General features: G+C 33.0%; 1 protein-coding gene across 1 annotated transcript; it reads left to right on the forward strand.

The window, feature by feature from the left end:
• Positions 1 to 545: 545 nt before the first annotated feature.
• LOC149410524 (ubiquitin-conjugating enzyme E2 J2) lies at positions 546 to 25,631 on the forward strand. The gene is made up of 5 exons (XM_089647716.1): positions 546 to 815; positions 4,863 to 5,035; positions 16,350 to 16,513; positions 18,044 to 18,114; positions 18,387 to 25,631. Exons 2-5 carry the CDS (start codon positions 4,917 to 4,919, stop codon positions 18,711 to 18,713), a joined length of 681 nt encoding a protein of 226 aa, XP_089503842.1. The 5' UTR covers positions 546 to 815; positions 4,863 to 4,916; the 3' UTR covers positions 18,714 to 25,631.
• The last annotated feature ends 1,539 nt before the right edge of the window (positions 25,632 to 27,170 follow it).

Below are 27,170 nucleotides of genomic sequence, written 5' to 3' on the forward strand. Positions count from 1 at the left end.
ACACAATTCGCTGGCGGTTGGCGCCAATGCTTGGTCCACTGCAGAGTAGTTTATTTATGGTCCACTAGTGGTTTATTTATGGGTCAACTGGTCATTGTTGGCGCGAATTCTGGTTCATACCAGAAATGGTGAGGCAGCGGACATTAAAGAATTCAAGTGCGCGGACAAGTTACAATAATTTATTTACCAACTTATTTCCAGGCGTGTGGGAATTTTTCTAAATCGTTGTTTTGCATAACTATTTATGTTTGTACCGACAGCCTCAACTTGTAAATCTTCCAACTGGGCAGTAGTATGTACCTCTTAATCTCTGGTAAACTTCAAAATGGTAATAGTAATAAGTAATAACCGAACAACAAAACTTAGAACAATGTAATTTTGTTCCAAAACATTTCAAAGCACGCTCACGCAGGTACCCAATTGAATACTATTATAAAACCTGGTTATTTTGTCAACGAAAGCCAAAAACAAATTAAAAAATAAGCTGTCAGACAAAATGTGACAGGACGGAGTAAATTCTTTGTCTATGGAAAACTTCCGTAGAAATCTGAAATATTGCGTCAAGTCAATTGCAAATCGCGAACAGATTGCATTGTACGTGTTAATTTGTAATTACCTTTTCTTACGTGTTTTGTGATGTTTAGTTAGCTCAACCTCTTATTTACGCGATACACAACACGTTGTTGACATGCCCCTGGTTTTTAAGCCAGTTTTACAATAATCATATTAAGTGTCAGTTTTGCAGTGTCAAATTGTGCAGTTGCTAAAATTTCAATATTTAATTGATTCAGACGCATCTGTGAACGTCTTAAGAGGTGCGTATTATATTGGTTACGTTTTTGCATCGGAATTGTACATGTTCAGTGAGTTTAAAGTATTAACAATCGAATATCTTTGGAATCCATTGATGCCATTGTGTTAGGTGTCTATTTCATATTTATTCTAGAGTAAAGTAATTATGATTATCTTCTCTGATTTGATGTTAAATTTCATGGTAATTATTTACCTACGACTACCGTTTGAGAAAATATTCCGTACATGTTAGGTTAGGTTGGATTAGGTAGAATTAAATCACAAACCAGTCTATACAAACCTAGCGTAGCCCACAAACTACTTGAAAACTGGGATATAACTCTAAAGGGGACGCGAGCAGGCGTTATTAAAGGGGCAATTTTTTGTAGTAGTAAAAACGGTAGTCGTAGGTAAATATTTACCAATTTCAGTAACAGCTTAACATCAGATCAATATGACTGGCCGAAAGTTGCTGTCAAAACTTTATAATTATAATGCAATACTTTATGTAGCACGGTTAATATGCCAGCTAAACCACATTACTATTAAGATTCTATATTGATCTAACTAACCACCACAACAAAGCCTATAACGTGATGGACAGGGTTGATGTAAAGTCATACATATCTGTATTGACACATATTCCTCGCTTCATCGGCACTGTCTTCATTTTTCTGTTTGTCTTAGACTTGACATAACCTGACTAAAGCGTGTTATTGAATTCATCATGCTACGTGTTCTGCTTACTTCTAAATATGCCCAAATTATTGAAATAACACTTCGTTTCAACTTATTTAGTACGAGATACACTATTTACATGCATCAGGGGAGGTGGGAAAACATGCACAAAATGGGTTATTAGGTTCCTGGTTTGGATTATTTTTATAATGTACGCATCGTAATCTTCAAATTTAACTTCAGATGATACAAATAAGAAAAAATTGTGGTCACACATGAAATTTTGAACTTTGATGGTAAAAAGTGGAACTTTAATGCATCTTTTACCATCTCCCACGACATAAATAGTTATTTCTTGGGTAAATATGTGGGTCAATCCTGCAAACTTAGTGATGAGGCAGATAGTAATTTTCATGTTCTGTCTTGTTCTTGTTGCAGATACATCATTTCCATGTAGTGACTTGTCTCTAGGACTGTTTCTTTGATATTAGTCCATTCATTCAAACTATATTACTAGCTATATACCTAAACTATAACTTGCCCAATTACAAACTAAAAATAGATATAAAAGAAATCACAAAAAGTTTGAAAAAAGTTTAAAATGGATTTTATTTATTTTTGTATCTAGATTTAAAAAAACCTAGAACAATTCTGTATGATTAAGATTTCTCATTTTAAAAACGTTTCTACACTGTGAAGCACACAAAATACCAGGAGTTTTATTTTTTTAGGTTGTACTATGTTTATTGTATATAAGAATAAAAAAAAATTACAAAAAGTTTGAAAAAAGTTTAAAATGGATTTTATTTATTGAAGCAAGTAAAATGCCATGAATTTTATTTTTGTATGTGATTCTATGCTATTTGTAGATAAAATAAAAAAAAAAAATTACTTCATTAACACTGTACCTTCCCGAGATATTGCTTTTTTGTAAAGTACCTTTTCCGTCCCAAAAATTACTTAAAAAATTACTTTTGGTAATTTTTTAAAGTCAAGTAGATAAATGTAAAGGGTTTATTTATTTTTTTCTGCAATCAGCATAGTTTTCTTGATAATATTGAAAATTTTCATTGCATTTGCACTATAAATGACAAAGATACAATTTTTTTTCATTGAAGGTACAAGCTCTTCCGGAGTGCTCGGAATATGTAAAAACGCTTATTTTGCCCAAACTTCAACTGCCCATAAAAAAAAAAACGAGTTGAGGTAGGAAGGTAAAATTTGGTATATTTTCTTATCTATATGGAAGGATTAAAAATTTAAAGTTTCATCAAAATCTGAGATGGTGGGTGACATGGCCTGGATGATTTGGTGCGGATTGACCCATACAGAAATAGGAAATGCTTAGTAAGCAATTTTTTTATAAAAAAACACTAGTAGTTAGAAAGAAAAGAGAAGTAAGGATGGTTGTTTCACAGAATTTGAACAATGCATCAAATTTCAAACTTAATTTTCAAGTTCTGTGAAGATTCTATTCAAGTTCTGTTATTAAGAACAAAACTTGAACAGAAACTTCACAGATCGTGAAAATCAACTTTGAAATTTGATGAATTATTCAAATTCTGTGGAACAACTCGTCCTAAGTATTTCAGTTTCCGGAAATGAAAAATAATGCATTTTAATAGTTATTTCATTCAAATTAAAATCGACCGTTCACTTGACAGCCATTGTTATTGATGCAAAAGTTTTAAGGTTAGTTTTTTTCTTATCTTATTTAAGCCAATATATGAACCTGAAATGGGTTCTTAGTTTGGGTTTAACTAAGAAATAAATAATTTAAAAAAAAACTGTTTTAATATTGTTATGTCAAAACATGGCATGAAAAAACTGTCCGTTTTATTTAAACAAAATTAGCGATTGTAATTCATTATTTTCCATTTCTGGAAACTGAAATACTTACTTCTCATTATTATCTAACTACTACAAACTGTTTTTAAAATAAAATGTGCCTACTAAGCATGTCCCTATTTGCTGTATATTGTATAATTTTTGTATTAAATTGAAAGGAAGTGTTATTTCCACAATGTGTGCATATTAAGAACAAAGCAGAATATGGTAATTTTACCCTTTGTTCATATTAACATCATCTTGGTTTGATTTAAACAAACAGCAACAATAAACATACATACTTAGGTTAAACAAAGTTAGGCATTAGAGGGTTGGAACCTTTGGAGGTCAAATTGGACTAATCGGAGTTAAAAAAGTGGAACCAATTTTTACGCTTCGTGTCTCATCTAAATATAATACATCAATGGAAAATATATAGTTAAAAATGGCAATTAAAATAACAAAAATACCTAAAACCTTGAAAATCTGGCAATATAAAGATAGACTCAAGGAACTCAGATTACCAACATTAAAAGAAAGAGAAAGGGGTAACTTGATTGAGACTTTCAAAATTTTATCTGGACATTATAGTTGCCCTGACATCAAACAAATCTTCCCTACAAACAAAAATGTAAATCTCCGTCGACACTCAAAAAATTGACAAAAAACCTTTTGCGTTCAATCCTAAGAAACACATCCTTTCAAATAGAGTAGTGGAAGCATGGAACAAACTTCCACAACATGTCATCGATACTACTAATTAATATAAACCAATTTAAAGCTCAATTGAATCTTATTTGGAGAGAAAAAAGAATTAACTTATTTTAAAATTTTATAAACTTTTTGTGAAATCAGGTATGAGCCCATCAGTATTTATGCTAAAAATATTTTATAGGTAGGTACTTTATCGCCTATCTGAATTCTCCAAACAAACACTTTTAATTTTGAAAATAAAACTTAAATTCAAAGCAAGAGCTCATTTGAACCAGAATTATAGACAGAGGTACAACTAAAATTAGTATTTTAATAATTAGTTTAACCTTGTGAAACCATGTATAAAATAAAACTATGTAAATAAAAATGTAAATGTTTGTTCAAAATTTAAAATCACCCAAGTTCTTAGCCGATTGCTTTGAAATTTTGACACGTCGTTGCATTTAAATAAGTGTGTGTTTTTATATACCTATATTGTATAGATGTCACCTGTGACAGGTAAAAACATGCTTTTTTGTCACCTGTCACAGGTAAAAGCCACACTTTTTTGTCACCTTTGTCAGGTAAAAACATGTTTTTTTTTTTTTAAACAGCGCCATCTGTTGGACGTAAAAGCAACACGCGCTATTGTTTCTCTATCTTCATATACAGACTGAGCCACAGCAACGTTTGGCGGGGTACACCTAGTTTTTATATAACCATAATTTACTGGAATACGTAAGAAAGATTTGAGAAAATTTTCAAGTTTGTGGCTCATTTAAATTTTTTATGATCCTTTTCGAGAGTGGGTCCAAAAATTTTATGTTTTGCTTTTGAATTCTTTATGAATTGTGTATTTTATTTTGTTGCAGGTTCCATATTGACTAATGGTAATTTGAATTGGGAGCCATAGATAAAAGATAGAGATGTCGTCGAATAGAAACACGGGAGCCACAAATAGACTGAAGCAAGATTATCTCAGGTTAAAGGGGGACCCCATCCCCTATGTGGTAGCAGAACCTGTACCTGCCAATATTCTAGAATGGTAAATAAAACTTTTATTATTATGACTTGTATATGTTCAGCTCTATATAATAAAAATAGATTTGTCCTCTTATGCCTAATTCCAATCTAAAAATAACACCACGTAGTAGTAATTTCATAACACAACTCCCCATTGAATTCAGATGCCTCGCTTAGAAAACCTAGATATAAGTGCAAGTTCCCTACTATACAAAACAGAGCACAAAGTTATCACTCAATCTCATGTTGTAATTTGTACATTTTATCAGCCAATAGCAGGCCTGAAAGGCATAGGGTCACAAGATATAAAAAAGAACTTAACAACCCAACTCAATGTAAACTTGTTGTTCTAGCTTCTAAAATGTAAGATTATTCATTTTGTGGTAAAAGTGCTGTCGTAATTTGTTTCAAGATGTAATTGTTTTGCTAGAAAGAAAAATGTACGATTTTCATCTATTGTTACTTTAATCGATACGCCGCCTTTAAGCTATCTACGAGGTATATATATATTTTTTTTAATGTATTTGTATTGTTAATGATAAAGTCCACAAGAGCACCTACTGAAAAAATTGCTAACTACCTCGAATTCGTGTTTGAAAAATGATCCTCACAATACTCGTGGGACGAACTTGCTGGAAGACGAATTCGCTCCATGCAGACCAACAAAAGATAAAAGCAATGCTTCTTCAGATCTTTCAACTGCGATCTGGTGCACTTTCTTTTTGATATATATTTTCTTGAACCAATATTTTTGGTTTCTGTGTTAATTTTAAGGTTAAGACGTCCTGTCTATATAATACTTGGTCGATGGTTCAGCTACTCTAAATATTTGGTCACCGCACAACTCAACACCATGACAATTCAACACACCTTTAAAAAGTGATATAAAGTCATGAAATAAAAACTAGGTTAAATAATTTATATGTTAGGTTTACAGGTTAGTTATTTTTTTTCACCACTTTTAATGACTTTATACCACTTTTTAAAGTTGTGTTGAATTGTCATTGTGTTGAGTTATCATGGAACCCTCAATTTTGCGAGACATTGTTTAAGGGGTGCAAAGATCTAATGACCATATATGGATAGCCGGGAAGTTCCCAACCTTCCTCTTCCCTTTCTCCTTCCCAAATGGAAATACCGTAGTTCCACTGGATCTGGGCAATTAGGACTCATATGTGATATTACATAAAAAATGTGGTTGTTCTCGTGAAGGTTTATTTGGTCAATTTGGAACATATAATGACCGAATTTTGCACTATAAACTACACTCACTGACGGTAAGACGTAAACTTTCTGACGTACTGCTTCTACACAAAATTATACATGCATCAGCTGATACACCAAACATTTTATCCCAAATTAACATCAATATACCATCAAGAAAATCAACAAGGAGGATGAAAGACATTTTCTATATTAAAGCCTACCACACAAATACAGGATATTTTTCCCCTGTACCGCGGACATTAAGAAATTATAACATTATACATGGCTCTAATAATGAAATAGACATTTTTAATGACCAATTTAAACACTTAAAAAAAAAGTATTACCTTATTAATCATATTCAGCTGATATTGTGATGAAGCCCTTTATTTAAAGAGAAGCAACATTGTACCTACCTAATCAGTGTCTCACCAGTATAGGTGTGACAATAACAAATCGTTTATGAACATATTTGTATTTACCTTTTACCCATTCTTATTTGTCATTTACTTCTGCATATTTAGCTTATTCATTTTGTTACTATTTTTGTTATGTATGTAAATTTTTGGGCACCATGCCTGTTTTATGTACTATTAGTCCACTGCAGTTTGAGCACTTTTTATATTATTAATATTTTACATTGGTTTGCGGATATTATGTGATTTTACAAGATGGTTTTTTACGACATACCAAGAAGATGTGAATAATGGTGAAACGAAGTGACGTGTTCTTATTATTTCCTTTTAAGTTGGTGTTATTTACATTTCAGTTCGGTTGCCGGGAAATGTCCACCGCATTCTGTGAACCTAAGCAATGACACCTTGGACACACATCCAAATAATAGTACAAAATGTCGACGTAATAATAAATTATTGCTAAAATATCACAAAAACAGAGACACACTACGTCGTGAAGATCTGCAAAGGTCTTGGATACGTGCCACAAACAGCACAATATCTCCTGTGTGTTCTAATAACCCTCTAATATATTCTGATAACAGTGACAAGTCTCAAAAACATGCTGTTAATAGTGACAAACCTCGGAAATATGCTGTTGATAGTGACAAGACTGAGAAATATGCTATTGAATGTGACAAGGATCAGAAATATGTTATTGAAAGAGACAAGACTCTGAAATATGCTGTTGAAGGTGACAGAGAGTTTTCAGACATTATAGACCTCGATCTCAGTGACAGTTCCATTGCACAGTTTGACAGTAGTGAAGAATGTCAGATGTTCCTTAGTAGTGGTAAGTCCCCAACATGTCTTACAAAGACTGCAAAAAAATCCATTCGCCGCTACAATAGTGCTCCAAAAGAAATTATTGAAAAAGCACTACACAGGATAAACTTTGACAAATTTACCATCTCGGAAGCTTCTAAAATGTACAACATTTCAAAGGGAACTTTGATCAACCGCATTCATAAGAAACACCAGAAGAAATTCGGGCGCCCGAATATCTTGACAAGTTTGGAAGAAAAAAAACTAGCAGAGTACTTAAAAAAATTATGCCATTTTGGATTTTCTCTGACGCTTGGCGATATACAGGTTCTGGCTTCTTATGAAAATGGAACTAAACTCTTGCAAAAGAATAGCAGTATCCAATGGTCTCGATCGTTTGCAGCCCGGCATGACATAAAGTCTCTCAAACAATCGCAGAGTACAAATATATCAAAGAATTTAGCTTTAAAAGAGGATGCTTACACTTTTTTAGAACACTTAAGATCTTTGTTACACCATGACGAAACAGCTATTTCGCCTGATCGTATATTCTGTTTCGAAGAGTTTCATTTGTCTGGAGATCCAGAGTCAAATCAATTTGTCGTTCGTAAGAATTTGCGTTATCCGGTACAAAAGCCGATGGGAAAAAGTTGCGTTTCTGTTATGTTTTGTGGTAATGCTTCAGGTGCTTGGTTGCCCTTCTACATTGTTAAAAAAAGCGGTAAAAATTATTCAAGTTGCGATATTCCAAAGTCGGCAAATATTGACGAATCTAGAAATAATTCTTGTTCGGCAATTGTATCAAACATAATCAATGAATGTTTACAATCTAAAAGTGCAAATAGTTTGATGAAAAATGATTTTGTTCACACAAATGAAGACATTACAAATTCAACAATATTTTTTGTTGTTAATGAAGATTCAAACTCAACATCTGTTGTAAACACACGTGGTAACATTACAAGATCAACAAACCTCGTCAATGAATGTAACAACAGTTCAACTTCAACAAAAGTCATCAATAATGTTGAATGTTTGAATTCTAGAAATGTGTTTGAAGTGACTGAAAGTAGTGCAATAAATGAAGAAGTCAACCCAAATAATGACAGTTCACTTTCTACTATATTTGTTCTTGTAAATGAAGATTTGAATTCAACTTCTGTTACTATGAATGATGACATCTCAACATCAACTGATGTCAACAATGAATGTAGAGTTAGTTCGAATCGAAGCATTGTCAAAAGAAATGAAGATAGCGTGATACCAAAGAGCATTGTCAGCACAAATGATAATTCAATGTTTTTTCTTATGGATGAAGATTCAAATACTAAACCAATTAATAAAAGTGACGATGTTCCAATTTCAGCAAAAGTTTTTGATGTAAATGAAGACAATTCGAACTGGATGAATGAAATTCCAAATTTGAAATTCGGAGCTTCGAAATCGGGATGGTTCGATAGTGATGTTTTTGCCGATTGGTTTGAAAATGTCTTTATCAAAACTGCTGTAAAATCTGCCGGTAAAACTGTGTTGATCTGTGACAATATCCCGAGAAATATTAATTTCAAAGCAGTTAAATTAGCCGAACAAAACAATGTTGAATTTGTAGTTGTGCCCAACAATTTGAGGCAATGGTGTCAGCCTTTTTCGGGCGATTTTACCAAAAGCCTGGTCCGAAACTGGAGCGATATCGTTGAGAATTGGTGTGGGGAAAAATCAACCAATGATTGTTTAAGTTGGGAAGATTTCCCTCCGCTAATAGAGAAGCTTATCTCTCGGTTGTTTCAAGATAACAGTGACACTTTACTGTCGGTTGAAGAGAGAATGGCAAGTCTATCGGACGGGTTTGAAAAATGTGGGATTTGGCCTGTAGACCCAGATCGGATTATTTCTAAAATTCCAGATTGCGAAGAAAATGATCTGAGCTATAAAGATTTTAATGTCGAGATGCAAAATGATGATATTTTTTTACTGATTAAATTTTAGATGGAAAAAATTATATGAATTTGTTTTCTATTTTGATACTTTCCGATTTTAACAGGTGTTTAGGTAATAGGTTTATGATTTTTATGTAGGTTTACCATTCCTGATTCCTATCAAATCTCTTTAAATTTGTAATCTTTGTATACAAAATCTATAGATAGCTTATTAGTTTAACCTTATTAACATTAACACTAATGGCCCTAACCGTCACATTGACAGTGGCGGTCTTTGTAGGTATTAATTACTCTCTTTGTCAATCTATTATTGAGTATGGAATATTCGCATGGGGAGGTGCAACACTATCAGATTCATTTTCGAAGGTACAAAAATTAATTATGAAATTTATTCTTAAAGTTCCCTTAGAAACAAGTACTGCAGATATATTCTACAAATTCCATTTATTAGATAATCGACAAATTTACACAAAAACTATCTTAACTCATCTGTTTAAAAATAAAACACATCCATTTTATGAAAATACCCAAAATATTGTAAACACGAGGCACAAAACCAAAGAACTCATACAAACACCTAAAACAAACACAACATTTGGTCAAAGAAATTTCAAATACATTGCGTCTAAAATATACAATAACCTACCTGAAAAAACAAGAAAATCGAATAATATTAACCTTTCCTTATCTGTGATGTGTATTTACTATACATTGCTTCTAATAACTTTAATAACTCTATAAATATAATAAATTCTGGGTTCAGATTTTAGGTATTCCTCCGTTATACATTTATGCACTGAATTAAAAAATAATATATTACATAGTTTTCAAATTCAATTAAAAATCAGAGTTTTTTGTTAAAAATCGGGAACAAATACAATCAACCGTGTGATACTAATACGCGAAGAGTGTGCGAGGAAATGACACGCTATTGATGTCCTGCTTTAATTCGCTATGCGGGAACATGAGACACCCACACTTCTGCAGTTGTAGTTTTTGATTTAGACCATCGATACCTACGACCGCACAGCTGTGTTTGTGCCAGCCGCTAGCCAGTTGGCCGCGAACCGTCGTTAGATGTGGACCCCTCGCACGTTTCTTTAGCATCTGCCGATGGTTTTTTCATGTTTTCAGCAATTAAATTACAATTATTATCACTTTTGATATAAAATATAATAAACATAATCGATTAGCTATGAATATTCATATTTTTCCGATATTAAATCGCTTATTTTGAGATGTGTATTGACTACACAGCACCGGAACGCGTGTATTTTTTTTAGCATAGTAAGGGAAAGGTTAACAAATACAAAATCCCTGATCAAACAATGGATCATCGAAAAAGGTTGTGCAATCTCATTATTGTTACCACTACCTACCAACCTGAAAATTTTTGTTAAATATTTTTGCTTTATTGAAAAATGTACTTTATTTTAATATTATAAAATATTTGTAAACAAGTCTGTCTCGGCACAAGATTTCCTAGTGAGACAGGAAAAGCCAAAAAAAAAAAAACGTAAACCTTTTTATATAGATGCACATAATAAATAAATAAATCATTGTACTTCAAAAGGTAAATAAGATACGTACCTATTTTTATATACAAAATAAAAAATATAACAATGTCCAATGAGATTTTGTTCACAAAAGAAACGTGAATAAAGGCAGGGTGGTCCTGCATATCGGAAGCCTGGGCAATCCTTGTTGTCACGGCTTGGGCTAATTGTCTGAGACAAACAAACCTGGCCCTTAACCCTTCCCTTATGGTGCTAAAAAATCGTTCTTGCTGTGTACTCGGTGCATCGTGTACGCATTTAAAATTTTGTCATTTTTAAGTTGGATAAAAATGAATAATTTGCATTTATTACCTATGTAAATCATTTTATTTGTAGCACATAACGGACCCATGGACATAAGTGAAATATTATGTGTTATAATATTTATTGTAAAAATAAATTAGTGCTGAAAATAAGAAAAAATCGTCGGCCACACATAAAATGAATGATACGCCCATTACAGCCGGTCACTGACCACCGCGCTTCGTGGCAAAGTGAACAAAACCCAGCATCCCTCTCACTCACTACCGCGCACCACTCAGCAAGTTATCAACACACATATATTATGCACAAACATAGAAAGCAAGACCGATATTAAGTACCTAGGCATAACAATAGACCAGCGTTTAAAATGGTCCCCACATATAAATATTCTGAACAACAGAATAAGGAAACTAACATATATATTTAGATGTTTAAGAGATATTTTAAACGAAAAATTACTTAGAACCACATACTTCGCTTTCTGTCAATCAATTATACAATACGGCATTATAGGCTGGGGCGGTACATATAAAAATCAAACTCAAACAATTTACATATCACAAAAACTAATAATAAAAACCATATTAAAAAAACCCTATTCATATTCGTCCAAACTTTTATTCAAACAATTTAAGGTCAGAAAATTAAGTGCATTATACTTCTACCATGCAACATTACAAATTTATAAAAACTATATTCAAAATAAAATTGCACCCTTTAAAAATAACAGAAATCTTAGACAAACGTCAATACTTCCTACTCCTAAATGTAAAAAAACAATAGGACAGTTCAACCATGAATATCTCGGAGTTAAATTTTTTAACTCATTACCAGAAAAAATTAGAAACATGAATGCAAATATAAACTAATTCAAAAGCCACCTTAAAAAGTATTCCGAACAGTTGAACTGAATCGTACCAAATATAAACAAATATAACAACACCCCCATACACACAAGCCCTGCTTATTTATGGGGGTACATCGAATACTTATATTATGTAATTAATAACCTACTATATTGTGTAATTATATTATGTAATTGTTATATTATGTAATTCGTGTATCTTTTTTTTACTAATAAAAAAAACTAAAAAAAAAAAAAAAAAAAAAAATATTAACTTTTTCAAACTTTTAGATTAAAAAAAAATTCCGATGCGTTCGATAAATACTCACATATTTTAATTATTTTATTCAATTCATAAACGCATTTCTGAGGAACACCTAAAATATAAACTCTGTTTTTAGTATATTTACAGAGATATTGACATAATTTATTATTGACATAATTTATTATTGACGTAATTTATTTTTGACGTAATTTATTATTGACATAATTTATTATTGACTTATCAAATCAGTACACAGCACCAGCCAGGAAAGTCAATCCCTGGATTCATGAAAATGACGTGAAGTCAGGGCCAGCCCTTCGCCAAATGGCGCCTGCCGCTGTATTAAAGGACTGCTCCGATTAAGCCAGCACAGTGCCGGCCCTGCATCGAATACGTTCCTTCTTGTGTGTATTCTAAGCAATCCCAGTATGTACACAGATTGGGTAGAGCCACGACTAATATTTATAACCTATTTTCTCAGATAGAGAAATAAAAACGAGATTTAATTTTTCCAGCTTATAAGTGTAACAAAGTAGGAAATCTTAAAAGTAGGAAATCCAAAATGTACTTTAAATTTCTAATGCATTATTTTTAAAGATTTACCACAAACAACTACATTTCGACATATTTATTGAAGGGAAAAGATGATGTTAACTAAATTAATAGTAAATAAGTTTTTTAATGTATTTTTTGTGTCTATGTTTTTAAAATCTGTAAATAAACAGTTGAGATAAAAAGAGATTTATTTATTTTGTTCATGACAGACTTAACTGCTTCCTGGGCAAGTTTTTTTTCAATGTTCTGTTATTTTACATCATTAATTTAAACCACATCAATAATAATAACAATTTAAGGCAATGCACTACGTAGTAATGCAAAATCATGTGTTTTTGGTTTGAAAATTTGGTCACCTAGAAATGTTTCAGATGCTTTAATTAAATACTGCGAGTAGAATACATCTTGGCCTTTGAAATAATCGAGTATTTTTTAGATAAGTCTTTTTATAAGCCCAGAAAAAAATAATGTATAGGCCTATGGAAACTGCTTTAAAGTTCAAAATCTCCTTCTTACGAACCCATTTTCGGTTATGATTTTATTGTATAATGTGGCAAATTAAGTTATTTATAAAATGATCGGAAAAAAATAAATATTTATGCCTGAACATTCACAAAATAAAATAAAAAGGCACTTTTTTTCCATGTTTTTTTCTTGCATAAATCAAAACAGGTGGATGGTGTTAAGCGGAAATTTAAGCCTTATCGCCATCTACGTAAGGGGTGTTATTGATAGCGGCTCGATTTAAAATATTACACGACGTAGTGCATCACCTTAACCCCTCAAAAGCTGGCATTTCATATTATTTTGTAATTCTTTGAAAACAAAATAATAATTAAATTAGTTAATTATTTCATTTTTTTGCACACAAAATGGCGTGATCGGCCGCAAAGTGGCTAATAGAACCTTATTTATATGACACTGCTTGACAAACTCTGTAGCATATTTTTAATTAATCATTTAATTACTTTTTAAAAAGAAAGACATTCCCGGGTTACAAATAATTTCAAAATCTTCTACTACCACCACAGTTAGAGGAAAATTTTGCTTGTGTCGTGATGGAAGGACTTAACCAGTCAAGGAATTGATCTCACGACGCCTGGGTGGGACCCTAATGCCAACTCAGCCATTGACCGGTCAAGTTGCAGGTTCGTTTCCACTCGCAATGCAAAATTATTGTGCGTAAGTAAAATAAATAAAAATATCTCAACAGCCGACTGCTGTCACTATATGCAACAAATTACAGTTACCAAGCAGAAAACTAATTGCATTTAAAACTCTTTTTTATATTCATCAAGAGTACTAACTACCTGGAGCCATTGTGATTATGGCATTCTTATTTTGGGTACCTAATTTTTTATCGTTCAAGAATAAGGAGGTGGGGGAGATGAGGAGGAGGAGGGTGAGGAGGGTTGGGAATAAGGTAACTGGCTATTCAGATCTGGTCACTAATGCCATTCCAAGCTGCAGAATGTTTGTCTGTCGCCAGGGTAATCTAAGACCCATTGACAGCCCTGAATTATTGGAATTAATTTATATGAATGTACCTGCCAGAAAAACTCGAAGCAAAGACACTTTTAAATGTAACAATAACCTCAATACTAACTACTCTATGTATTCACCAATTCCAAGAATTCATCACCTTGCAAACAAATACTGTAAACTTATTGATATATTTGGTGTTAATAACTTTGTGAGTTTCAAAAGGCAAATAATTTCAGACCTATTTGCTAGTTATTAATTTGTATTATTTATTAGCTTTAAAAAAGATCTTGTCTTCATACTTTGATTTACTTTACCATATTATTTTCTAATTACCTTATGAGTAAATTATATTTAGCTATTTTATCCATGTACATGTTACACTTACATACATATACTGTCAACTTACTATGTAAAAGCCCGATAGGGTGTTAATAAATAATAAATTAGTGTGCGAATCTGCACGAATAAAACTAAATTAACAAGCTAGTGAAATGAGGCGAGGTAGTGTCGATCCGATGCCAAGCTGACAAGCGTGCGATAACCTTTACGCTTCCTTCTTCTTTCACCTTCTTTATTTCGATGGTTTAAAGCACACTTATTTTATGTCCACTTTTAGGAAAATTTGAGTTATGTAGTTTAAAATGTTCATCTTTGTATATTTTGTTTTACACAGACGCTGTATGTCCTAACCCAATATACATTCATAATGCAATGATTATTGCAAGTTCTAAACTGAAACATGTGTTTTTGGTTTGAAAATTTGATCGATTACAAATATTTAAGATGCTTTAAATAAATACTACGAGTAGAACAAATCTTGGCCTTTGAAATAATTGTGCATGTTTTGATTCGTCCATTTAACGGACTTTAAAATAAGTGTGCATTAGCTAGAATATTGATCTGTAAAACAATATTATATATCTTTTTAGTTTTCCTATATCGGTTGTGAGGTAAGAAAGGATTGAATAATTGTGTGTACAGAATGATGAATCATGGATCACAAAGTTATTACTTTCATCGAGGTCATCAGTGGTGTGCCAAGAGAATATTTAAACAGCGATGATGTTCCTTTGGGACTCCACTTCTAGCTTATTAAAATGTTTGTCCAAAAACATTTTTCTAAAAGCTAGCAAGGTGTTCTTACTACATATGCGTACAGATGATACAATTCCCCCTGGTGCAGTTTAGACACTATGTAGTAAATATTGTAGGGTATAGTCCATACCACCATGGCAATCTGGTGATTCCTGATCATTATGTGTACTTCCTGATAAAACTTGTATACATGGTGTCCGGAAACTACTGGTACAAGCGAGAAACTGCTGAATCTACATCACGTTCAGAGTGGATTTTGTTCACGATTTTTCTACACGTCAGCTATTTATTGTCTTTTAAAATGTGTCGAAGAAAAAACTTTTTTTTTTTTAACCCTTTAGTTGCCAAAAAAGATGGAAAAGTTCAAAAACATATATAATCAAAGTGATCAAATCAAAACACAAAAATAAAAAAAAGAATTTTCTTGGGTTCTCTGTACGAGATATATTCACCAGTTTCCCAAGTGTATACAAAACCTATATGTATACAATACCTATATGTATACAAAACCTATATGCACACAAAACCTACATGTATACAAAACGTTTATGTATGATTTGACATTTTCACGGCCAAAAGTATTATATGTAGTGATTTGTTTTTGGGGTATTATGCCGTGTTGCGCTACCTCCTTCTTTGGCCAACGTTTCGGACAGCATTGTAGTGTCCATCATCAGGGCAGATGTGTAATCTGATTACACATCTGCTAAAGACTAAAGCTACATTTGGCTAAAGAATGAGGTAGCGCAACACGGCATAATACCCCAAAAAAAATCACTATGAAAACCTATTTGTACATAAAACCTATATATATACAATACCTATATGTAAGTGTTTGCCCAAAACATTTTTCTCCAAACTAGCAGGGGTTCTCATCATGCATACAAATAATTAAAATGTCCACCACAGGCACTACGTAGTGAAGGGCCCCGAGCACAGTCCCTACGAAGGAGGCTATTACCACGGCAAGCTGGTGTTCCCACGGGACTTCCCCTTCCGACCCCCCTCCATCTACATGTCCACCCCCAACGGCCGCTTCAAGACCAACACCCGACTCTGCTTGAGCATGTCAGGTAACTTCAGCCATATTCTAGTTACCGTTATATATAATTAAAAAAAAATTATTGTAATACAAGCTACGTGACTGCGATGCAACCACAAGTTGCCTACTGATGTGCTACTCTTTAAATCTGGTTTCCGTTGAATAATTGCACTGAACTTTATTATTTTTTCACGTCTAGCCGTAGACTCGAACGATGAAGACAATATTCTTTTTCTATCTTTATTGTAATCATAAAAACGATCAAAAAGAAGATTTTGGGTTCATCCATACAACGAAATAAATATTAATTGTAGAGCATTTGTCGCCACCAAAGAACTACTTCCAACTCAACTACTTGAGAATGATGTCAAATTGACTTTTTTTCAACTTCAATCCATGATTTCTCTGCCAAATCCTATCTTACGTATTCCGGTAAATCATAGTTATATTAACATAAATGTTTTCCCAAATCCATAACAAATTTCACATTGAAATCATGCTCAGATACCATTTCTGTCAAACGAGTAGTAGATGCGTAAGCAACTAGCGTAGCGTGCTACCAGTATCGTGCTACCAGTATTGTGTCAATAGCGTGCAACTGAAGCCAAACTCGTTATCCACGCGTCGCGTTCACTAACAAAATGGTATGGCAGATACTCACAAGCGAAACATTTGCTACGCTCACAATACTCTAGTCGCTTGTAAGTATCTCCATGTACGAATGGGCTTATACATATACAGAGTGTCCGGGGGTAAAGTGCGCTAACTTCGGGAGGTGATTCTACATGATGGTAGAAATAAAAAAGATAAATAACTTTTTTTGAAATTCCAATGTTCATTTTCCCATACAATTTTTTTTCCATAGAAGGATATTTATTTTCCCACACAAACAATTCATCTATTTTACCTTAAAATTTCGAAAAAAGTTACTAATCTTTTTTATTTCTAAAATTATATAGAATCACATCCCAAAGTTAGCGCACTTTACCCCCGGACACACTGTATATTTTACGAAATATTACGTTTAAGGGCATTCGAGGTCATGTATTATACCTTATCAGAAAAGAGGAGCTCTTGTGCCTAATAAGGGAGCCATGATTCTTACTTCAGTAAAAAAAAAATTACACAAACTAGTAGTTCTGTGAACAGTAGACCTCATGTTGGAAAAAGTATGAACAAACAATCATACAAATCATCCAAATATTGTTATTTTTAATAACTTTTAAAAATTCAAATAAAGAATTATAAAATTTATACGAAGAAATGTCACTATCACTATGACAATTCTATTTTCAAACTTTTTTCAGGTAGGTAGGTACCATAATAATCCGAATAAGAAAATCCAAATAGACACGACGATTACACATAAAAAAAAATATATCTTTAATGAAGCATCAAAACGGTCATCATCTTGAACCGGAAACGAAACATACAAACAAATCTACAGACAGACGAAATGCAAAACATTGATTTAAAACAGAAGTTTACATAAAATTACAAGAGAGTTAATATCTCTTGTTTTTATCTTTATATGTGTTTTAATAGTTCTTACTTGTTCTAGATTTCCACCCCGACACCTGGAACCCAGCTTGGTCTGTCTCAACCATTCTCACAGGATTACTTAGTTTCATGGTGCGTACTTTAAATTGTAATGAAATTATATGACGCGGTATTTATAATTATACATTAACGATAATAATAATTTAAAAATAGCTTACCTGATACTCTGCCTTACTTTGTCCAACTTTGAAGGAGTCTCGAAATTTATTTTTGTCTGTTCTCTTATTACGGTGAAGTAAGACCTTTTTTATGAGTACTTGAAAAAATATTGCTGATTCCTTATCAAATTCTCAGAATATGATGCGGCAAATGACCTGGGTAAAATTGATTTCCTTGAATTCCAGCTTGAAAAAACCCCAACAATGGGCTCGATGGAATCCTCTGATAGCACCAAGCGCTCCCTAGCCGCCTCCTCGCTCGCCCACAATCTAAAGAACAAGCTCTTCTGTGAACTCTTCCCTGAGCTGGAATTGGAAATCCAAGAGGAGCTCCAGCGTCGCACCCTCGCCGTCCAAGAGACCACCGCCAGCGTGCAGAATGGAGCCAGTTCCTCCGAGGAATCCCTCAGACCCGAGGCCACGCAGCTGCAAAACGCACTGAAGAACATGTGTGTGCTGCTGTGCGTGGCAGCCTTTGCCTACGTCGTGAACCATGTGCTGAAATCTCTGTAGTGAAACAACATTCGTCGCTTAGAACGGGTCAAAGACTGTGATTTTTAATTGGGTTATTTGATATCATGTCGGTCAGTAATAATTGCGCTAAATCAAATTTCGATTGCTTAAAGCTAATATATTGTATCTCCACTTTTTGAAGAAATTGAGTTAAGAATTAGTCTCTTCTAAGGAGAACCTTAAATTATATGTTTAAAAGTATATCATCTCTAACTCGCACCATTCCAAACGTATTAACACATGCGACAAAATCTAATTTTCTAATGTCCAGTCGTTTTGCAGAAATTCACATTTAACAATTCAGAAAACATTCAGCGCCATTTTGTTTTTTGATATTTGTAAGGTTCCCATTAAATTCATTAATCAGCTTCAATCAAATTGTAAAAAGCTGACAAGCTTAACAAAAATAATAATAATAATATTTGGGTGATTTGTATAATGCCGTTTTCGTGCAAAATCACCTCAAGGGCGCCGTACAAATATATAATACATTTTTACAATGATATATGTTATTACTAAACTATATATGGATATAATATACAGTACCATATTTACCTGGTAGGTTACAACAACATGCTAGTTAGTGCTCTTCTGCTATCACAATTTGTTCAAAATCTGAAACGGACTTAGAATTGGCAATTAACGGTAACCTTCCAACTATCCAAAAACAAAATGGCGCTGAGTGGCCATTTGATGACTTTGTCCTGTAAATTTCTGCAAAACAACTGGCTCTAAGAGATTCTATTTTTTTACATGGTTTATCTCGAAATAATGGTTTATGGAAGTACAATATGTTGTTTATAAGCCATCGACATGTCCTTTTTATGATTGTCTAGTAATTCAATTATCACCTGTTAAATCGGTAATAGCCGACTGAACAAATGATGCGTCGGGTTCCCACCCAGGCAGCACGGATTCAATAAGTCCTCCATCATTGCACAAGCAACTTTTTCCCACCATCATGATGGTAGTAGGAGAAATTCTAATATCGTCAGCTTCAGTAACCTGGGAATGTTTGTCTTTTAAAAGCAGAATATGTTTATCTTAATATTCTTTTGATTGAATTAAACAAATACTGTGTTTTCCACTGAAGCTAGAAGTGCCTTCCATGTCGTTAAAAAAACCCGCTGCGGCCACGACTTAGTACGTTTTGGTTCTAGCTCATTTAGCATGAGCCCTTTTGAGCCTCTCTTGTACTGCCTGATATTGTATATCACATTCCATTTGATTGAAATGAAAATTTCATGACGATGGTAAAACGAATTTCTGCATTTGAAATTTAAGCAAAGAATGGTCAGACTTTGGGACAACGAAACATTCCCACATCACATTTCTTGTGTTCTTCTTTATTCTGAGACTTTATTGTTACGAATAAAAAATGGTGCTTCAGAAACCGGTCAAAATTGAAATAGTATTAATGTATTTGTTTAATTTAATTTTATATGCTATGTTTACGCCAGTGGCAGTCCGTGACTCTTCAGTTAGCTAGATCTTCAGAGGTTATATTGATAAATAGAACATTATTGATGTTGTAGATAAAAAAAAAATTTCAAACATAAATTTTTTGTATGAAGATTTTCAGAAATGTTGCGCTTCCCAAAACTGAAATATCCTCACACAAAAAAATTTAATTGTGAGGAAAATATATACAAGGTGTATCAGCACGTATAAGTAGATATCATTTTACTGTCCGATGATATTTTTTTCAATTGAAACCAAATTAAATATCTTTTTTATCTCACGTCGCATCGCACCGATACGAGCGCGACGAGACCACGTGATATGCACTCTCTCCTCTGTTACCGTGCTGCTGGAACGAGACAGGGTGCGTATCATATGACCGATGCTGGCTGCATCCACTTACTCAGTTGCGATGTGTGATGGAAATAAAAAATATCATCCCAACAGCAAATTAACATTTTTCATTTGTTACTCCAGACAAAAATCACTGATTACAAAATATGTGCTGTTACACTCTGTATATATTTTCAACTACAACGTCATTTTTGTCGTATTTTTTAATCTTACCACCCTAGCTCAATGAAAAGTTACGGACCGCCACTGGATTACTCATTGATTTCTTAGCCCCTTTCAAATCCATTTAGGGGTATCTTTGTGGGCTATTCCACTTTTGCGCTGACCGCTTGATAATATGATTTTGTGTATCAATATACAATGTTTATAATAACTAAATAAGGTAGGAGAAACAAAGATATTGAATTATTAACACAAACTAAATAAACAAAGATTGATTATTTCTGCTGCAGGCTGTCATATTTTTTTTTGTAACAATCTGAACAAATAACAGAATCTACTTTTTTCTTCGATTCTGGCATTAAATCTCAAATTTCTTTTCAATTTTATTTCCAAATGTATTATGATGATTTTTTTATTTTCTTGTAAAAAAAATGTTCTCGTAAATTTCTTGATCGTTGGGATTCATATCAATGAAAAAATTCAATCATTATTAACAACCTTAGGAACTACAACAATTGGTTTCAGTTGATTCACACATTGAATAGTAGAATGAGGTTTTTTTATAACCTTATCATCACATTCCTGTATTTAAAGATTCACTTTTCGACATTGTACATTTTTTTTAAACTTCCGTAAAATAGCAACGCTTTATACATGTACAAGTTGACATTTACATCAAATTAACATTTTACCAATAATATGTAAGTTTTGTTTTAATTTTCCGTGTTGCTTTTTGCAGGGTAGTGCTATTTTTCAAGGTATATCACAATTAAATAATTCAAGTTAAAATATTTTTGAATTCATTAATAAATTTTAAAAAGAAATTCATTTGTGACATTTGAGAAATTTATGCCGAAGTCAATAATGTATTTTTTTTGCATATAGATTTAGCATCTATCATTGTAAGCACCAAGGGGAATTCAATACAAACAGATTTTTTTTTCTCCATTAAGTGTGTAACTTTTTTTTATGATCAATAATAAGTCTTATATCCACTCGAGCAATTGGTAATGTACACATTTACCATATTATTTAATTAATGTCATTCCTCAAAATATTAATATTGAAACATGTGAGCTGTTTACTGCGGTTTAAAGCCAATGAGTCCACCTAGATTCCGTTGTCTATCCCATATTTTTAGGTTTTATAAATTGGCACTACACGACAAGCGATTGCTCAAAACTTTTTTGCAAACTTGCCATAGTATGCCAAACATCGTTCGAGTGGATATATTATGTTATCTGTGTTTTTACCATGGAGATATAAATCGATCTTACATCGCAATTTATAGGATATCGCAATGATGTAAATGTTAATTATAATGATCAAACAAAGATATAATTTAAAATTTCTTCCGAACAATGATAATGTAACAATATCACAACTTTTTAAATGTTACTTTTTCTTTATGTTTTTAACCAATTCTATTTTCATATACGAAATGTAATGTAAATAAAGTAATTTATAGAACTGTACGTTGACGACATCACAAAACAAAGAATTCATTTAGCATAGAATGAAATCCCGTAATTGATTTGATTTTCACTTCACCTACCTTTCTACAACAATCTTATCTAATAATATTTTTACAGTTTATTATTTATTTATAAATCTTTTAACCTGTTAAGCCCTGTCTCGAAACTGTCTTCAATTTACTCTCAAGCAATACGTTTGAAAATAATTGATAATTTTTTTTCCAGAACAAAAACTTTTGTAGGATTTTTTTTTCAATTCAAAATGCATAAATTTTTCAACATTATGAGTAAAAATACTGCAAAAATAAATAAACTAGTGTTAATACTCGGTTTTCATATCAAACAGTGGAACAATATGGAAAATAAATAAATAATAAAAATACTAAAATCTTGGCAAGTTATGTAAATATTTGACGGTTAATATTGAAATGTTTCACAGTTCATTATGTAAATGACATTGCAAGCCAAAAATGGTTGGTTGACCTAGAAATTCCGGACAGAAAATCTTTGCAAATTTCGTGATGCTAGAATTCAACGTACAAGAGATTTTTTTCTTTTTTATGCTTGTAGAGAAATATCACCTTTAGGCGCCGTGGTCCAGATGTTGCTGACAAGGGCTCTTAACGGGTTAATAGATTTCAACTATGTAATATTATTTTTATTTTTACTCGTGAAGAATTTGAACAACTGAGAACATAACTGTTTTACTCGTAGACATCCAAATTAATAGACGAGCCAATCAGGGAAAGGGGAACAAACCAAATTGAACGGAGCGTGGGAGGCGACGCGACCATCCAACTTTCGGTGATTTGTCAATAAATAAATTTGACAGTATACAGGCAACTCACATTGTAATATCACCATTCAGGGTATCTATTCCCCAGTCTCATTCGCTCGCAATTTCTGCCGAAAGTACATACACTGGTAGAGTTTGTTATTCTTGAGTCTCACCGAAAGTACATACTACACGCCATACGTCAAAATTCATTCGACTTAAACAACGAGTGGGTCGAAGCAGTAGAGATCGGCAAAACTGTCAAAATCTCATTGCAGCCTTATACAAAAAAAAAAAAATCGTTTCCCGCGCGCTTTTCGAAGTTGGTATCGGATTCGTTTAGTTCTGCAAAGTTGTCTTAACCATTTTTTTGGCATTTCGATATGTATCCACCACCGCCATTCATTTCAGAAAAAGTGCGGTAGCAAATAAAAACGTTGACAGAACGACGCGGCAACGGTTTGTTTTTGACATTTTAAATTAACTCCATAGAAACCTCAAACACATCAGAAACATAGACAATATTCACAGGGTTGCCAACACAGACATCTCTTCAACCGTGCGACACTCAAGAATGTATAAATATAGAACTTATGACAAAAGTCGTAGAGATTTTCGTTTGTAGATGGCGCATAGCGAGTAGTTTGTGATAGAGACTCTGGAATAGATACCCAGTTCTCTAAAATAAATTACTAAATATTTTTCCAATGGCATGCAAATTGCCAGCTGCGTAAAAACTTAACTACATATCCCAAATTGGGTAAATAAAAGTTTGGGCTTGTTTCCAAAATGTTAAATTTTGTTACACTATTTAGTTAGACACTTTTACAAATGTGTTATAATTTAACCATCTCACTCAATTTTAGCATCGCTACGCCAGGTGTTTCGTTTAAGAAGGAACATATAGATCCTGCACAGAAAAGTCCCACAATGGACAGCACTGCATACCTTTGCCTTACTTTAGCGAACTTTACTTTTCTACAAATGATCTGGTTATTTCGGTGGTCAATGTACGACTGATGTCACAGCTTACACAAAGCATTCTCGAACCCTCCTGGTATCAAAAATATGGTGACGTAGTTTGTCCTCCAGCTTGTCGAAATGATACCCAGATTTCATGTCAGGGCAAGTCCATTAATTTGAATGTCTATGGTTTTGATGCTTAATTTTTTTTTGTTTATAAATAAATATTTAGTTTTTTAGCAGAGATAACGATTATTGGAAATATTACTCTTAGTTATTCATTTTTATGCTAATTTTAATGTCACGAAGAAAGACTTTCTTCACAATTTTTGTTTTTGAATTTTGAACTGGGAAAGTTGTTAGTTTAGAATTATATAAATTATAAACCTAATTATCAGTTATCATCATGCCGATGAATATAGCTATTATTATTAAAAAATATTTTTTTCATCATTGTTGATTGCGACATACTAAAAAATCCGTTTGCATTCACAGCAAAATGATTCAATGCAATAATATTTTTTTATATTTCGTCTGGATTCAAAACGCAACCTCCAAATTCAATTTCAAGCATCCTCACCAATACACCACTAGTATATTATACGGTTAACATTACTTTATTTAGCTTAATCTCTTAGGTCAAGGTATTTCACAGAAACCCAAATATATGCGGCCGCAATTGGAGCGTTGCTTCAATTTATTTAATGTTATCACGAAATCGCCAGTTTTTTTACATTTGAAAGGTCACCTTTAAACGCTGATTCTAGTTCTGTCAGCTTTTTTGATCAGCCGATAAGCATTACAATACAACAGTTGTGCTTTACTGCTGATTATAATTTTTTATTCAAAAGCTGAAATGGACCTTAGAATCGGCATACAATGAGAACCTTCCATATTTAAAAAAAAATACAAACAAAATGGCGCTAGACCAATTGAAGACAATGTTATATTTGAATTTCAATAAAATAATTGGTACTTGAAATTGCTTAGAAAAATTTTAAAAAGCATTTATTTGCGTAATTTAATAAAATGTATATTATTTTAACTGTATTAACATTATTTGTAAAGGCCAAGTTATAATCCCGCGACAGTACATCACAAGAACAAGATACTTTAAAAGATCAATATGAATAGAGATTTATAATGTTTTTGTTAATGTTTTATTTTTTGTTCATTCAAGTTGCTTTTATTAAAAATAGTTGACTTTCTATATATTTTCATAATTTAAAAAGTATGCATGTTTTTTACGAAAAGTCTCACCAAACAAATACTGCTAAATGTTGCATTAGTTCTTGCGTAGCATAATAAATATTAATTTTGTAAAGTTTAAATCTAATTTTCTGAATTATTATTGTATAAAAATATTTCACTCCAAAGATCAGTTTTTTTTTTGTCGAATACGTTGTGTAGCACACATCAATAATATTTGTTTTATGCGTTGGTTGCGTGCATAATCTATTTAAAAAATAAACATATTTTGATGACTTGCTTAACATTTAACAGTTAGGATTCTAATTGATGTCTTATTCAAGTGGTCAAAGTGGAATATTAATTTGTAATTTGTTTTTTTTTTAAGTATTGCTTATGAACAGATAAAGCAGAAAACATTTTGTATTGGAAGAATCCAGCCGAAGTTCCACATTTTGTAAATATAAATATAATATTTATTATTTTTCACATCTTCTGTATTTATCTGTAAATAATAAAACATGAATGTTAAAAAATTACCATTCTCTTTAAAAATACAATTTATTTTTTATTTTCCTCCTTTTTCATGAAATTATTATAAATCTTTCTAATTATTTATACATTCAATTTAACATATAATTTGCATCTTGTTTTCATAGTGGAAGATACTCTTAGTATCGCCCTGGTGAGAAACCACTGGATTTATAAAACAGTGGGAGGGGTGATTTCAAATGTCCGTCACTCCTGGACAGACTGACCCCCAAATTCTTACTCACCCCGCATACCTTTTTCCTTCCCAGATCTTCCTCTCCTTCCTTTCCTTGAAAAACCCTCTACACAGCATACCTAAAGATGACATTGCCTCTAAGGAAAATTTACCTCAGGGCCTCCTGAGGGAAAAAAGAGAAAAAATAATTAAAAAGGTAGCATTCTGAGCACAGCATCAGTCACTTCCGAGGGCAGTGACACTACATGATCGCTGATCTAGTCTTCTTTCGAATGGTGGGGGGTCAGAGAGGGACATCTAGGTCTGCGAGCCAGTCTAGGGCCTCAGGCGTCGCCATGTGGACCTCATCAATCCCGCCGGGGAATGAATGGAGCGGGCATTCGCTGACCACATGTTCGGTGGTCTGCACCTGGTGGCTATGGGAGCATCTTAACCTATTGATGGCGGACCAGGTTTTATGAGGCAATGAGAACCCAGGCTGTCTCTCGGTGGTCCTGTATGAGATGGGCATTTTCCACGTTGGCCGTTTGCCACTCAAGTTTCCACCTATCTTCTGGGGGAGCCTCTCTCCTTCCGCCTTGAAGGGTTTTCGGGACTTCAAGCGGCATGGCGGATGGGAGACGACATCTTCGTGCAAAGGTATTGCGCTTTTTTGCAGCGACTTCTTGTATTCCCTCAGTGTTGCAATTTCTCGCCTGATGTTTGGCGGGGTTATGTTTGCAAGTACGGGGATTCAAGGGAGAGGAGTAGATTTTAAATTTTTATGCTGATCTAGTTATCAAGTCCTATACAGTAAAAACTTCAAGAGCCTCCATTTTTTAAAAATTAGTACAAGTAAAACCTATAAATCAACCACTACAGCGTGCGTGAACGTAGCTGTGTCGCTACTGCTGTGCGTCAATGATACCACTTTACTTAATGCTGCGTCAGTATCGCTGTGTTTGAATGTGTTCACTTACATTTGTATTGTGCGTAGTACTGTCCCTCTGCCGCGGCGCACAGTGGGCTGAAAATCGCCTTTCATAGACATAGAGACTTGAATTTTCAAGGGTATTTTTTTTGGCTAGAAATGGATGCTATAAAATTTTGTATGAAGCAATTGCGTGTACAAATGAAGGAGTTATCAATTTTTTATGAAAAATTTGTATGTCACTGACATTAAAAATGAGGCTATCTCTGGAATCATAAGGTTGGCCGTTCTATCTTTACACACAGATAATACCACTATTTATTTGTATTTTTTTGACATACTTCATATTGTGGCGCAAGGTGCGTTTTTTTTTTTTAAATCTTCAAAGTTGAAAAAAACTTTTTATGTTGATGATTCATTTTAATGCTTAAATGCTTTACAT

Source organism: Hesperophylax consimilis, chromosome 27 (assembly GCF_061612785.1).
Source record: "Hesperophylax consimilis isolate HC1 chromosome 27, BYU_Hcon_1.0, whole genome shotgun sequence".
In the NCBI taxonomy this organism is placed as follows: Eukaryota; Metazoa; Arthropoda; class Insecta; order Trichoptera; family Limnephilidae; genus Hesperophylax; species Hesperophylax consimilis.

Coding starts and splice junctions, on each gene's coding strand:
- LOC149410524 (XM_089647716.1), top strand. CDS start 4,917: ATGTCGTCGAATAGAAACACGGGAGCCACAAATAGACTGAAGCAAGAT. Junction 16,514..18,043: donor ACTCTGCTTGAGCATGTCAG/GTAACTTCAGCC, acceptor TACTTGTTCTAG/ATTTCCACCCCGACACCTGG. Junction 18,115..18,386: donor CAGGATTACTTAGTTTCATG/GTGCGTACTTTA, acceptor CTTGAATTCCAG/CTTGAAAAAACCCCAACAAT.